Source organism: Talpa europaea (assembly GCF_964194135.1).
Source record: "Talpa europaea genome assembly, chromosome: 9".
Taxonomy (NCBI): Eukaryota; Metazoa; Chordata; class Mammalia; order Eulipotyphla; family Talpidae; genus Talpa; species Talpa europaea.
In genome coordinates, this window is record NC_140076.1 from 82493156 (window position 1) to 82507903 (window position 14748).

At 45.3% G+C, this 14748-nt stretch overlaps 1 protein-coding gene across 1 annotated transcript in view; it reads left to right on the forward strand.

The window, feature by feature from the left end:
- SGCD (sarcoglycan delta) overlaps positions 1–14748 on the forward strand; it is a gene marked incomplete at both ends in the record, with an annotated part of 352865 nt that overhangs the window by 213897 nt on the left and 124220 nt on the right. The window contains 2 exons of the mRNA XM_084243828.1: positions 5365–5452; positions 11789–11908. Coding sequence (XP_084099954.1) covers positions 5365–5452; positions 11789–11908 — 208 coding nt within the window. The remainder of the gene's footprint in view (positions 1–5364; positions 5453–11788; positions 11909–14748) is intronic.

Below are 14748 nucleotides of genomic sequence, written 5' to 3' on the forward strand. Positions count from 1 at the left end.
GGCTATGGATGCTAGACAGAGATGAAATCAGAAATGAGCCAAGGCAAACAGTTTTATGGAAAGTCTGTCCTCTGGACAGCAAATGCCCAACCACCTCCCACCGCCCTCCTTGCTGGAATGCAGAGAATTCCTCTCCGATGAAACTAGCCCATAGGTAGTAAGTGTTCACAGATATTGACATCAATGGGGTTCTCCACTGAACTCCAAATCCCCACTACTGTGCCCAGTGGTGAGGTTCTGCCTTCCAGAAACACAGAGCTTCTAGTGAGCCTTTCTAGTCCTGACTAAGGGAAGAGTGTGCCTCATCAGACAAGGAGAGGGAGACTTACAGAGACAGTTTCACAGAGTAAGAAGAGGCTTGTAAGTATGATATAAAACATTCAAGAACTCAACAAAAGACTGGAACTTAAAGTTGAGGCTATTTCCCAGAAAATCAAACCTAAAAGAAAAACATTAAATATTAGAAGGGGGACAAAACCTATACAATTTTCAAAAACTTGACAAAAAGAAAAAGGATGCCCCAGAAGAAGCACAGACATGGAGTTGAAGAACACAACCTGGCTCAACTGCAGACAGCACACACCTGTCATAATCATGTATGTTCTGAAAACCGATTTCATCAGTGTTGTGTGGAGGACTTCACACCCCCTCAGAAACTCCCTGAGTAATGGTTAAAGCTGATGAACTGAGACATAGGATGAAAGCATATTTTAGGATCTGGGAAGCAAAATTCCTGCAGGAACACTCCAGCAAGAAGAGTGCTCCCAGCAGTGGTGAGAGGCAGAAATTGATGCCCTTATTTGATGTTTACATGTGTTCTTTTGATATAAAAATAATGATTTAAAAAAAATCAGATATCATTTTAAAATGCCAGTTTGTGTCATTTGCTTTTCAAATAGCCATGTGTCCTGGAGGACATGGTGGAGCCAGTCATGTTCATTCCATTGATATTGAATTATCAAGATCCATTCTGTTCTGTACGGTCTGCTTTACACAGATGGCGGTAGTGGGGGTGCTTCACCTATGTGGTGTGTGCTCTGTGGGCGGGAATGTAAGTTGGTGAAGTCCTGTGGAGAACAATGTAGAGGTGCCTCAAAAAAAATTAAATATAGATCTGCATGATCCAGTCATCCCACTTTTGGGTATTTACTGGAAGAACAGGAAAACACTAGTTTGAAAAAAATGTGTGACCCACATGTTCATTGCAGTGTTAGTATCAATAGCCAACACATAAAAGCAACACAAGTGCCTGACTGCAGGTGAGTGGATTAAAAAGATGTGGTCTGTATACACAGTAGGATACTACTCAGCTATAAAAAAGATGAACACTTGCCCTTTGCAACAACATGGATGGAACTGGAGGAGATAATGCTAAGTGAAATAAGTCAGATAGAGAAAGATAAATAACAGGCGGTTTCACTCATTTGTGGAATGTAGAGGCAAAAAACTCAAAACTTAACAAACAAACCCTTTGACTCTGACAATAGAAGGGTGCTCACCTGAGGAGAAGGCGGGGGAGGAAGCATGCAGGGGGGCAGACCGGTGGGTGGTGCATGATGACAGGACATTTTGTGGTGAGCGTGGGGTGATACAGACAGCTTCTGAGGTGAGGGAATGTACATCTGAATCTTGCACAGTGTTGTAAACCAATGTTTGATCTATAAAAAAAAAAAATGGGTGTGCTCTCATTAAATGTGGGGAGTTGCTGTGGACTGTCCTTTTGTCCTTTCCCTTGTAAGAGAAGCAGCATCTCCCTCTGCGTCTCCCAAAGCCTCACCTTGAGTCCAGGCATCAGACCGACTGACTGCACACAGGCTTGAGCCAGTCCAGAACTGTGATCCTCATTAGCCAAGGTTCTGCCAGGCAGAGTGAGTCTCCAGGCAGGTCCCTGCGAGGCCTTTGTCCTGAGGGCTTGCTGGAGGTCGCTTAGTGAAAATCCCTATCCAGGATCTCCTGAGGCAGAAATTAACTCCCCAGTCCTGGAGGCTATGGAGGTGAGTGGGAGACAGGAAAGAAAAGAAGCCTGCAAACAGAATTTAGCCTTTTAGACACAAGTGAATACTTCTTTTACTGGTTTTAATCCCTCAGAGAGAGCCCCCAGGGATGCTTGGTTAGGCTGTGTTTTCCTAGTTTGGTCCCACTAAGCAGAGCCAGAGAGAAAAATACAAATCACACAGGCCCAGCTGCCAGGCGTGGGGAGGGGCTCTTTGTGTTTATTAGCTCGTTTGTGCCTGTTTCCTGGTGATTTTTCTGTTCTCAGATATATGGCAGAATCACAGCCACGTGTCCCAGGCTGAAAGGAGGCTCTTTGTTTAAGCCCTGACTAGATGGGAGTGTTTCCCAGGATATTAGAACAATTAATGCTAAATGATAATATTTTGACATGACAATAAGACGAAGGCTGCCTTTATTCTTTTGCTTGCTGGAAACCTTGAGCAAAGCTGAGAGATTTTTTTTTTTCCACAATGAAATTATTCTAATAAGATTAACAGCAGGTTGGTAGCCTTGGAAAGTCATGGGTTTGAAAAACAAAGGTTTGAAAGTTGGTCACATCTAGGGAAGACCCTTTGAAACATGGAAACGGAGTGTTGGTAATGGAAGAAACCCTTGAATCTGCAGAGATGAGAATTAGGTAATGCAGGTCTTCCTCATGTCTCTCCAGCTCTTCCTCTTCCTTTACCTCTTCTGCCTCCTTTCACAACTCCTCTTCCTCCTTTCTCCCCCACTCCCCGCCTCTCCCCTTACAATTATGGGGAACTAATTGTGTGTCTGGCACTGATTCTTGTGGGCTAATTACATATAGAATTTAATCATTTTAATAATATATGTATTCCAATAATTTCATAATAATTAATATGAAAGTGGAGACTTGGAACAAGAAGAAACTGATCCAGAGTCCCCCAGGTCACAAGTGATAGAGCAGGGGCTGGAAAGCAGGTGGAGCGGGGGCTGGAAAGCAGGTGGGCAGCTGCAGGGCTTCCAGTCCGCCTGGCAAGTAGGGAGCTGGCCAGAGACATCCCATGTTGATGGTGGGGAAAGCAAGGAAGTTGTTGGGCAGTTAGGGCACTTGGTCAAGGTCACACTTTGGTGGGTGGTAACAGAATCTACCCAGTTCTCTGATTCCAGACTGCTCTTCTCTGTCCGTGCAAGGCTGCTGAATATATGAAGAGAAATGTTAGAACATTAACATATAAAAACACATACCCTGGTCAAGATTCTAGGTTCTGAATTCTCGTATTACTCAATTTGATTTTCATTTTTAAGCAGAACTGTTGAATACACCAGAAACACTGCTGAGGACACTATTTTAAGCTAATATGTGTTTCCTAATAGGCAGAAAAAGAACTTATGGCAATGTTAAATTCACTGTCTTTCCTCTTCTCTGTCCCAATGGAGAGGGGTGGGGGATATTTTTTATCAGGCAGAATTTTCATTTTAGCCCTTTGTGGGAGTTTAAGAAAGTCTGTGATTGCCCCAATGTAGCAGAATTCATCCCATCTCCCCCTAATTCTGGGACTGCACCCCACCCCCCACCAGGTCAACTGGTTATGCAGGGTCTGAGTGGGTCATTTTAGCAGTTACCTTTGGGTTAAGGAGACTGTGACTCCAGAGCCCGGTCTGTGGTACAGGGCCTTGTCGGGGCTACCCCACCCCCTACCCCCTCCACCTAGGGCCTTGGTCTGGCTGCCAGTCAACACCACTGACCATTCCTCAATATGCATTTCCAGTGGGGCTGACTCATTGCCCCACCAGTTTTGAAGGGAAAAGATACAGAGATGCCCAGCCCACAACTTTCCTACCTCCATGACCACCTTTGTTCATTCATTGTGGTGAAATCCACTCTTTCAAGTCTCAGATCCAGCATTAGGATTGGGCTTCCCAATTCGTCCAGTTCAAGGTATGACTCACCTCACCTTCAAGAAGGCTCCCCACACTCATTCATGGTTGCTGCTGTCACCCCGCTTCTCCAGGCCTGATGTGCCCCTCTCGTTGTCCCATTGGAACCTCAACCTTTGAAGGTGAGGAGGAGGCTTTCTGCCCTCAGGCTGCTCACAGTCCTTGGGCAACAGCTTCCTGTGTGTGAGGCGCGTGCACAGTGGTGTCACTGCCATTCAGATTGTGTCATGTGGTAATAAATACTTAGAGAGTTGAAAATGATCACACACATTCATTTCTCCACAACAGCTGACTGCTGACTGACTTGCTCTGTCAGAGAATCATCTCTTAGTTTATGTCTTCAGTTTACATCAGGAAATGGAGAACTTGTCCGTCCAGGTTGGCAGACTATGGATGGGCCATATCCAGCCTGTTCTATAGGGCGAGTGAGCTGAGATTAGTTTTTACAGTTTTAAATGAACAGGGGAAAACAAGGAAGCGTAATATTTCACACACAGGGAGATTGTATTAAATTTTAAATTGTATTCTATAAATTCAAATGCCATTATCCACGAATAAAGTTTTGCTGGGATACAGCTATTCCCATTTGTCTATGTAGTCTTTGTGGCTGTTTTTGTACCAAAACAGATTTAAGTAGTAGCCACAGAGACCAGATGTCCCACAAAACCTAAAATATTTCAGTCAGACCCTCTACAGAAGCAGCCCCTGTGCCAAGTCGAGTCAGCTCAGTAGCGTCTCCTGGGGTGTGACCAGGAGCATGGGAAGGAGGGACACTGGAGTAGTCAGAAAGGGAGGCAGAGACCACTGTGCTGACACCAGGCCTCCTGGATCTGGGACATACCTGTCACAAACATCTCTGTATAGAGAAGATTCTAGTCTCCCTAAGAAGCAGCTGGACTCACTGCCGGTGACTGCGGGAGGGGTGGAGCTCCGGTATTTGGCACAGCTTCCTGCTCTCCATTAGGGACTCCGCGTGGCTCCTACAGAGAAGGAGCCTTTAGTAAATTAGGACGAATTAGGTTAGAGGATGATCAGCCATTCCTCATGATTCTGTGTACCACAGCTAAATACATCTGCAATAAGATCTAAAGCACTCTGAGCTCCGTGTGTGAAAGAGGTGCATGCATATGCGTGTATGAATGTGGTATGTGAGAATGTGGTATTTGTGTATTTATGTGTGAATGTGGTGTGTGTGTGTGTGAATATAGTTTGTGTAGGGAAATCTCTTTTGAGTCTGTCTCTTGGTCTGTATGCCTTAGGGGGAAATCCATTTTGGATGAATGCCAATGAATTATCACATTTATGAGGCCATTAAAGTTCAGAGTTTCTACAAAAAGATGTGTCCATCTTTTTGTGGCTAGACCAGCCCAGCCCTTGGAGGCGGAGGCCCCAGCATGGGCCTGGAAACAGCCACCGTCCACTGATGAGTGTCTCCGCTGATGAGTATGTCCTCTGCTCTCGCTGCAGGGTAACGCTCTCTACTTCAAATCTGCCCGGAATGTCACCGTGAACATCCTCAATGACCAAATGAAAGTGCTCACGCAGCTGATCACAGGTAAGAGGAAGAGTGAGAGTCTTGCTGCAAAACCCCAGGAGACAAAAGACAGGGGGTGCCTTTCAGAGGGCAGTCCAAGGGGCCTTCATGGACCCCAGAAAGCACTGTCTGAGGCCCGATTCACAGTGTGGAGAAAGTGCTGTCACTTGGGCTCCAGGTCTCTGCTGCTGCAGAGTCTTATCCATTTAACAGATAAAAAGTCCATGGTAAATGTTCAGGGGGAAATAGACTCAGGTAGCAGAGCCAGCTTCATCAACAGCTCTCACCCGCCGTGCTGGGGAGGAATTGGCTGTGTGCGAATCGCTGAGAGAAAGCTCAGTATACCCCATACTCACTATACCCCATACTCCCTGGGGTATAGGGATTTGTGATGGTAAAGTCCACACAAGGTTGGCCAAAGGTGCTGACTTTGAACCTAACTCAATTGCGAATGCAGCTGTTCCCACCCCATGTGTCTGAGAGGTCACTTTTCTTGCAGCAGATCTGCTCCTAACTGCCCTCAATGGAAATCATGCTGGGTTTAAGCTGCACCTTCCTGAAATACAAGCATTATTGTTCACAGTAATGATCGCAAAGATAAATTCAGGCCCCGGGGCTGTGAAAATGTGTCCCCTGGCCTGCATATGCCCGGCCTACGAGGTTATGAGCAGCAGTAACCTTGGGGCCATTATGCACTCCCACCATGCAGAGGAAAGGGGTCTGTGCTGGAAGGCGTGATGACACTTCCAGGTGCAACAAATCATTTGTGTGGCCTAAGGACTGAGAGAACAGAGTTCTGCAGATGGACTTTTTGAGAATCCAGTTACCCAAAAGCCCCAAGTTATTACTGTCACTAAAACATCTGGAGCCCCACTCCTGCACACAGCCCAGAGGGAGCAGGAGCTTTGTGCCCATGGTCTCGTCTTCTGGGGAAACAGCCACTCTCCCCTCAGGGCCCTGCACCTGGGTGTCTGGAGATTCACTGCAGGTGGGTGCCAGGCCACCCTAGGTGGGAGTGGGGGTGGAAGAAATACTGTCTGGCAGCCCATAACCATAAACATGCTGTTCCAGCGCAATCGGCTTGTCGGCCTGGCTTATATAACATCTGGCCGGCAGTCACATTGCTAAATAATTAAATAAACAGCTTCAGTAAGCAATGATTTAAGCGGCCTGTGCAAAATTGCCTCCAGGAGGGAAATCAATCCAACCTCTAGCTCCTAGATTCCTGCACTCAGAAGGAACTTATTTAGCCTGTTGATCATTTGCCATTTATCTGCAGTGGGAGACTTGGTTTACTTGAGAGATTTTGTTTTGATAAAGCTGGAACTGCCCAGAGGACTATTATTCAGCAAGAGTCCCTAGGAGCCCCCTCCCTGGGCTCTGCCTCGCTCTTCTCTTTCCCTCTCTCCCCTCCCCTTCTCTCTCTGGCCCTCAGCTGCTCTTCTTCCTCCTACTCCCTTATCTCCCCATTTCCCCATTCTCTCCCCTCCTCCCCTTTCTATGTCCTCTCCTCTCTGCCTCCCTCCAGGCTGTCTTGTCTTTGTGTCTCCCTGCCCAGGGAGGTCCTCTCTGGAGCTGTGTCCTCTAGCCCTAACTCAGAAGAGAACTGTATTAAAATTTCATAGGCAAGGGCCTCCCTCAGTGGTGTAAGGGGTTAAGAAGCAACCTATGAAGCTATCCGCAGTCCCAGCCAGGGAGCTACCCACATGGCGCAGCAGACCTCTCCTGTCTCACCTGCTCCCCTCAGCAGTGTATTTTAGTCAGTCTGCCTTTCCGTTCCCCACTCTGTCTCTGGTGAATCCTCTCACCCCCAGCACCTCGGGCCTGTACCCGAGTTCTCGTATGCATACATAAATAAATCTTTAAAACAAAAATTTCATAGACAAGAATCCTTTCTAGCCTTACCACCACCCACACCAGTACCAGCAGGAGCCTCCCAAGATAATCTAAAGCTTATCAGTAGGTGTTTTCAAAATAGTAATCTAAGTGCATATACACTCACCCCTAGCACTTCAGGTTTCCTTTCACATGTATACCTGCATGGGGAGCAGAGCCAGGACACGGTATCTCGAGACTGTTAGGCATGATGATGTGCTTCTCCTAAAGCACCCCCTCCTCTCACCCTGTACCAGATTTATAAACCACCCTAGGATTCCACAGTTCTTCTGCCTGCCTGTGACTCAGGAGCCCAGAAGAAGTGCCAACCTTGACAATTCAGGTGATTTTTTCACCTGACACAATGGTTTAAATGAGAGCAAGGTTCCCAGCCCAGGCCATGAAAGAACACCTGACCCATAAAGTAACTGATTGCTGCCATCTCAGTAGGGGATACAGATAGGGATCCCTCTGATCCACAAGGAGGAAGATTCAGGGGAATCTTCTCAGCCATCTTACCAGCTTAGGGGAAGGGTCCCAGAATCAGGGGAGATGGGGGAAGAAGTAAGGTTGGGTGGCTTCTGGGTCTTATGAGTTCCCATATCCATGATTGTGGCTTTAACTGGGTGACTGCAACTGCATGTTAATGGGACCCAGTTCTGCTCCCTAGTTAGAGCATCAATTAAGGGGGTACTTCTCACACAGACTACCATACACAGAGGGGGATTAACTGGAGATTAGTTTCAGTTACAAAAAATGATTTTTGTCCATCCCAAAAAGTAACATTGGGTTCAGGAGGGCCCTCCTAAGCAGTCCCCATTTGCATTTCCTTCTTGAGTCATTTTGTAAAAGATTTCAACCATGTCCTAGGAGGTTTGCAGCCCAGGTGAAATCAACAAAGGGACAAGGCATCTGCATCATTGAGCCAGCATCTGCTCCATGGGGTTTGGCTAAAAGTTCCATTACTGAGCTCTTTATCCCCAAATGGGCCCAGCTCTTGGTAAATCCTATTGTTCATGCTGGGAAGCTGAAATGCAAGATAACTTAATTGTGTCCTGTGCTCTGGTTGCTGCAACCTCTTCAGTGTCTTGTCTGGCTCACGGTACACTTGTGAGTCCAGGATCAGTTCTGTTAACACAATGTTGGTGCTCTACACTCCAAAGAGGTCATGTCTGGTGGCTGCCCAGGTCCATGTAGGCAAAGTCCCCCATCCAACCACAAATCTGGGTTTCAGGCGTGGCATTCTGTGCTCACCCTATGTCCATCATGAGAACATTCATTTATTCATTCATTTGTACTTCTTTACTTCCCAACCCCCAGCCTCTCCTGTAGAAAAAAAGTAACAGCCCCAAAGCTTTCACAAGCAACATTTTCCTGAAGGTTTTTTGCCAGCAAGAAGACCCCAAACCATCTTAGCCTGTCAAAACAATCTAGTCCTAAATACTCATTTGTCCTGTCACTTCTTTCAAGAACTTTATCTGGCCCTTTTCTCCAGCTTTCTTCTCCTTATCCTCATAACACTCATCTCCTAGTTGTTCCTGATCTATTGGCTGCAGCCCCTTTTTCCATTCTAAACCAAAAGCCCCGTTCCTTCTCTGGAAAGATTCTGAGCGCTCACCTAATCTGCCGTGGGCTTACCTGCTGCCCTTGAGAGCACTTGTCCTTGCTGTCATTTGTTCTCAGCTAGACAATGGTCATAGGTGGTAACATCTGGGTCTCCCACCATTGGAGAGTCCTGTGCTGTGTCTGCTATTTCAATCTCCACTTTTAAAGAGCCTCCCCATGGGCCTTCTTTTGGTCAAAGGGCTAGTGTCCTGGCACCAGATCAGGTCTGCCAAATGGACATGATTATGTGAATCAGCCAGGGCACCAAGAGCCTGTGATGTTGCGGCCATAGATCACAGTGCTGATGGCCCTCCCACGGGCAACCCCCTATGTATCACAACCTTTGCCTACAAAGCTCTTCATATACACACAGGATAATATGATGTTTTGCACCTTTCTATGAGGTAAATAGACTGGATGGAGGAGATGAAGTCAAACTCTCTTCACTTGCAAGTGACATGACCAAGGGTATGAGAAATCAGAAAGACTATTCGGATGGACTACTGGAACTAATAAGTGTAGTCATCTAGGTTACAGGATGCAAGATCAATACAAAAAGGTCGATTCTGTGTCTATACATACTAGCAATGAAAAATCTGATAATGAAAGCAAGAAAGTACATTTACAAAGTATCCAAACAATAAACTATTTGCCAAGAAGCTTAGCTTAAGAAATACAAGGTTTGTGCAATGAACACCACAAACCATTAGTGAAAGCAATTAAAGAACACCAGCTACTGGCAGAAGAAAAACAACTCACGTTCATGGACCAGAAGCCCTTCTTCTTGTAATATGATGGTTCTCCACAAATGAAAGAGATTCCATGCAGTCCCTACAAGCATGCTGCCTTTTGGTGGTGCAATGTTACAGATGCCAAAAGTGATGTTCAGGAAGATCACAGGAGTCACCCAAAGTCACATGGCCAGAAAATGAGAAAGCTAGCACCTGATTCTAGTCTTGAGGTTCTTTGTCTGATTGATGGTCTTGACGAAGAGGACAGCTGGCCTGGGTATCCATGGGCTGGTCTGGCCCTTTCAGCAAGACTTGGAGTTCTATTTGAACCTAAATCAAATCATAGACATCAACACCAGAAAGGCCACTTGGTGGCCATGAAGAATCAAGACAAAACAAAAAAGAATAGACAAAAATGGGCCTCCCTGGTGGCGCAGGGGTTAAGATGCAACCTATGAAGCAATCCGCAGCCACTAAGGCATGAGTTCGATTCCCAGCTGGCCAGGAAGAAACCCACATGGCGCAACAGACCTCTCCTGTCTTGCCTGCTGCTCCCCTCAGCAGTGTATTCAGTCAGTCTGCCTATTCTGTTCCCCACTCTGTCTCTGGTGAATCCTCTCTCTCCCTCCATCTCTGGCCTATACCCCGATTCTTGTATAAAAATAAATCTTTAAAAAAAAAAAGATTAGACAAAAATGCTGATAATATCCATACCACACAACATAGTCAAGTACCCTCTATCCTGGCTGCTATGGGTGACACTGTCTCTTTGTCCATTATAGTTTTGGCATATCTTTGGCCTTCCCTGCTTCTGGATGAGATTTATCAAGATGCCCATCATAAAATTGTACCCATTTGCTGACAGCATCTAATCTAGAGCAGAGTCTTTCTTCTTTAATCCCTGCTCCAACTAACCTAACCAAATCTTTTCATAGGTCCTTTCTTCTCCCCTTGCTGTTCCACGGTTCTCTGGGGTGTATGCTCCCCATCATATTGGTGAATAGCAGACCCTGTGAGTTGAGCTGCCTCTGTCCCCAGTGGTCTTAGCCAGAGTTGTAGAGGGCCCTTTCACCACTGTTACTAATTAAGTGTCAGTGTCTTCAAAAGTAACCAAAAGGAGAGTGAAATGCTATGTCCAAATTTGGGGGACAATTATAGAAACCAGAAGATTCTGGATCCCCCCCTCAAATTCTTTTCTGTAGGGGTTTCTAGACAAAAAGATAAACTCCTGTTGATCTGAGCTAGGTTCAGTTAGGATGATGACACCTGCAGTGGTTCTGATATACTTCTCCAGCCCAGTTTTGGAGAGCCACCTGACCTTCAGGTATTCATCGAGCCTGAACTGTCTCCTTATTTGTTTTGTAAAATAATACTAATACCATCATCACTGTTACTTTTTCCATAGTACCTAAAACCCTCTATGATCTTCTCTTTTATTTATTAATAAATGTTTCCATTTATATCTGTCCCCACCTGCAGATAAATGCTATGAAATCAGGGCACCTGATAGAGAAGAGCATAACCCTACCGTCAAGATGTCAAGAGTAATATCTGTTGTCCTACGATAAACACTTTAAATGTATTTTTTTAATTAAATGAAATTCTAGTATAAAAGAGTTAGTAGCTCCCACAGTAATTAATTGCAACAGATATAGCCTTCTCTGCTAGAAAATGATCTATGTACTGAGGGAATAGAATTGTCTGATGTCAATGCAGCCTGGGTCCAGGGTGGTGAGTGAGACAGATTTCAGAAGAATTTAAAGATGCCCCTTCAGACAGTGATGTCTCTAGTCCAAGATAATGGAGTCTTCTATACCTTCTTACTTTCCAGCCAACGTCTACAACTATTTGACAGTAATTCGCTGGTTAGCTGCAGGGAATTTCATTCAAGCATTAGTTTGGAAGAAGGACATGATGGCCTTTAAAATTATAGCCCAAGAGTCTATGATTAAAAGTAATTGACAAGCTGTGGCTGAAGTCACGAAGCTGATGTTCACAGTTAGCTTCTGAGAACCAGCCCACTTATGTTGAAGCCCAATGTGTCTTGTCAGATGCGTATGCTTCATGTCTACAAAAAAAAACTCTTTGTAACTGAATGCACTGAGGCTCATGTGCATCGCTCCTCTCCCCTTCTCTCCCTTTCTAGGTCCAAAAGCTGTTGAAGCTTATGGCAAAAAGTTTGAGGTGAAAACTGTTTCTGGAAAACTGCTCTTCTCTGCAGATAACAATGAAGTCGTAGTAGGAGCTGAGAGATTAAGAGTTCTAGGTAAGGAAATTTTCATCATTTCCTTGGTTTGATGCAATGGTATATATTTCAGAGGGAAAGTGAAATGGTGTCTCAGAGAGTGATTTTGTTCAGTCACCTGGATTCTCTTAAAACTAGGTACTTGAGCCCTCACCCCAAAGCCTAATCTCCTGGAGAACTTTTCTCAGGTCATAAACTCTTCGAGGCACATCTGCCAACACTGAACTTTGGGTGGGAATGTGCAGTCATGCCTTGAATATTCTAGAAGTGTCTTGTCCTCACAGACCTGCAGTGTTACTAAAAACACTCAAACATGTGTGCATAATGCAAGTCAGAAATGTGCAAATTAAGAACCTCGGAAACTGCTGAACAGTGCGAGCCCATGCATCCAGCCATGACCTACCGAGTTAGTAGCTCTGGCAGGTAGGTCTGAGAACAACTTTGCAGACACACTGGCCCAAATGTCCATGGCTCCACTATGGAATCATTGAATTTGCACATGCAACTGAGTCTTCTGCAATTTACAAGGAAATGGTCTAAGTTGGTGGCTTCAGTGTCCTGGTGGAGGAGCCGATCTCACTCCTGCTGTCAGCTGCTGGCTGTGGAATGTGGGCAGGCTCGGGGCATTGCTGAGCCACTTTCCTTTTCTGTTCAGTGGGGCTAAGAACATCTGCCATGTCAGGTTGTCCCCAGGGTTAAAGGAGATGATGGCGTCTGGGCTTATCACAGTGCCTACTACAAAATACTACCCTGCAGCCATTAGGACTGATGCTGCTACTACTACTGTCAGTAAGAAAACTGCATTTCCTCCTCTCACTCCCTCAGTCATTAAATATAATGGTAAAGTGTTCAAGAACTAGTCCCCTATGATTTTAATCCCATCCCTGTCCTTTCCTAGCTCTGTGACCTTGAGCGAGTTATCTAACCTCTGTGCTGATAATTGTTCCCCATAAAATGGGGTAATAGAAGTATCTACCTTCAGAGTTTTCTGGAAATATAAAATGGTGCAATCTATTACAGGGGTTAGTAAGTTGGATTAAAAAATAGCAAGTGTTCCCTATTAGCTGTTATTATCTTATTATTATAACAATTATTTACCTGAATTTATTCTTTGTTCTCTGTATTATTAGCTTCATTTTGCATCTTATTTCTTCTCATTACTATCTTCTTTCTGATCATCAAGTTTTTCCCTTCCCCTCTTTTCACTTTACTTTCTCCCTCTCCTCTCTCCTCTCCCCCTCTCCTCTCTCTCTCTCTTTCTCTCTCTCTCTCTCTCTCTCTCTCTTTCATATAACGTACACTCACATCTAACTTCCTCACTGCTAGTTCTGCTGGTCCTATCCCCCCACATCATCAACCCTCTTGTGGATAACCACAGCCACTTTTCAGTTTTAGGACAGTGATTCCCTTTAGCACATTCAAAAGACCTTGACTTCTATGGAAAAGAGCTAGTAGTGAAGCCTCCTAGAGTGTTGCCTCACAGGGTGGCATCTTGGGGGAAGGGGAGCAGTTATTGGGGATGTAAACTAGGGTAGAGTGACCAGGGGCTATTGCCTGGGGGGCTCCATTGTTCCTGCTAATTGAAGCCTGTTATCTCTAAATTCTAATATCTGCCAATTGGTTTCCCAGTATGTTCCACTAACCAGCACTTCTGTCCTTGGTGCTAAGTTCCCTGGATGACCCTACACCTAGCTGACAAGCAGGAACTCTGGGTACCAAGACAATCTCCCAGAGAATAAGGAGAGCAGGTATCCCACAATAGAGAACTTTAGTTACAGGAAACCTGGCAGGGGAGCCTGTGTAGGCAGACTACAGATGCTACCCTCTCTTTTTCCTTGGGAAAAAAACACACCTGAGCTGGGGTCGGGGAGATGGCTGAGAGTACAGGGTGAAGTCCAGTGTCTCATTTGTCCTCACATGCCTTTGGTGTGTTACTTCAGCTGTGTAAGCACCCCCACTCCTCTGTGACAGTGCAGTCACGCCCAGCTCTCCTAGTTGCTGGGAGAACTGCATGGTGCAACGAGGCAGCACTCAGCAAACATGCAGTGTGCTAATAACCATGGCTGTGTTGGGGGTGGCTTCTGCTGGTCCACCTGGTCTTCAGGAAACCCATCAAATCCAGAAATTTTATGCAACCCTGTGTGTTCGTAGGAGATTTTCAGAGAAATTGGCTTAGGACTTGTAGATGCAGTCATATAGCAGATGAGCCTGGGCTAGGATTTTCTAGTACACCCAGTGTACCCCAGTGCACCCCAGTGCACCCAGCACACCTAGTTCATGTAGGGCTGATTGTCAGATGAGTAAAACAAGACCTGGAAAAGATAAAGAAGCTTGCCCAAGATCCAGGGCTAGTAAGTCATAGGACCAATGTTCAAATCTTTGATGCTGGCCTGTACCTTAACCTAAATGCATGCAAATGTGTCTCTTCCAAGACCTTTACCAAATGTTGCCAGTGTTTTTCACTTAGTTGTAGAAATGGCATTTCTATATTAGCTCTAGGTTTGGGGGTAAAGTACACAAAAAATCAAGTTAGTACTGTTCCACAAAGTACTTTGCTATCCCAGCTCTAAAATAATTGTCCAGGGAAAAAGTGATGGGATTTCAGGTCAAGATCATATTTTACAAATGGAAGTTAGCCTTTCCTGTGAGTTTCTTGGGATTTCATGAATCACCTGATGCTTTAAAATCTGACTTTGAAAGACGCAGATCATTTTAAATGTTCAAACCCTTTGGCTTAGTCTTAGTGGACAAAAACCCCTGCTGGGTCATTTAAGAACTTTCCCCAACTCGCCCTACCATTGCATAGACTGAGGGCTGGGCGATCATTGCACTTTGGTCACTTGAGGTATATGGATACTTTT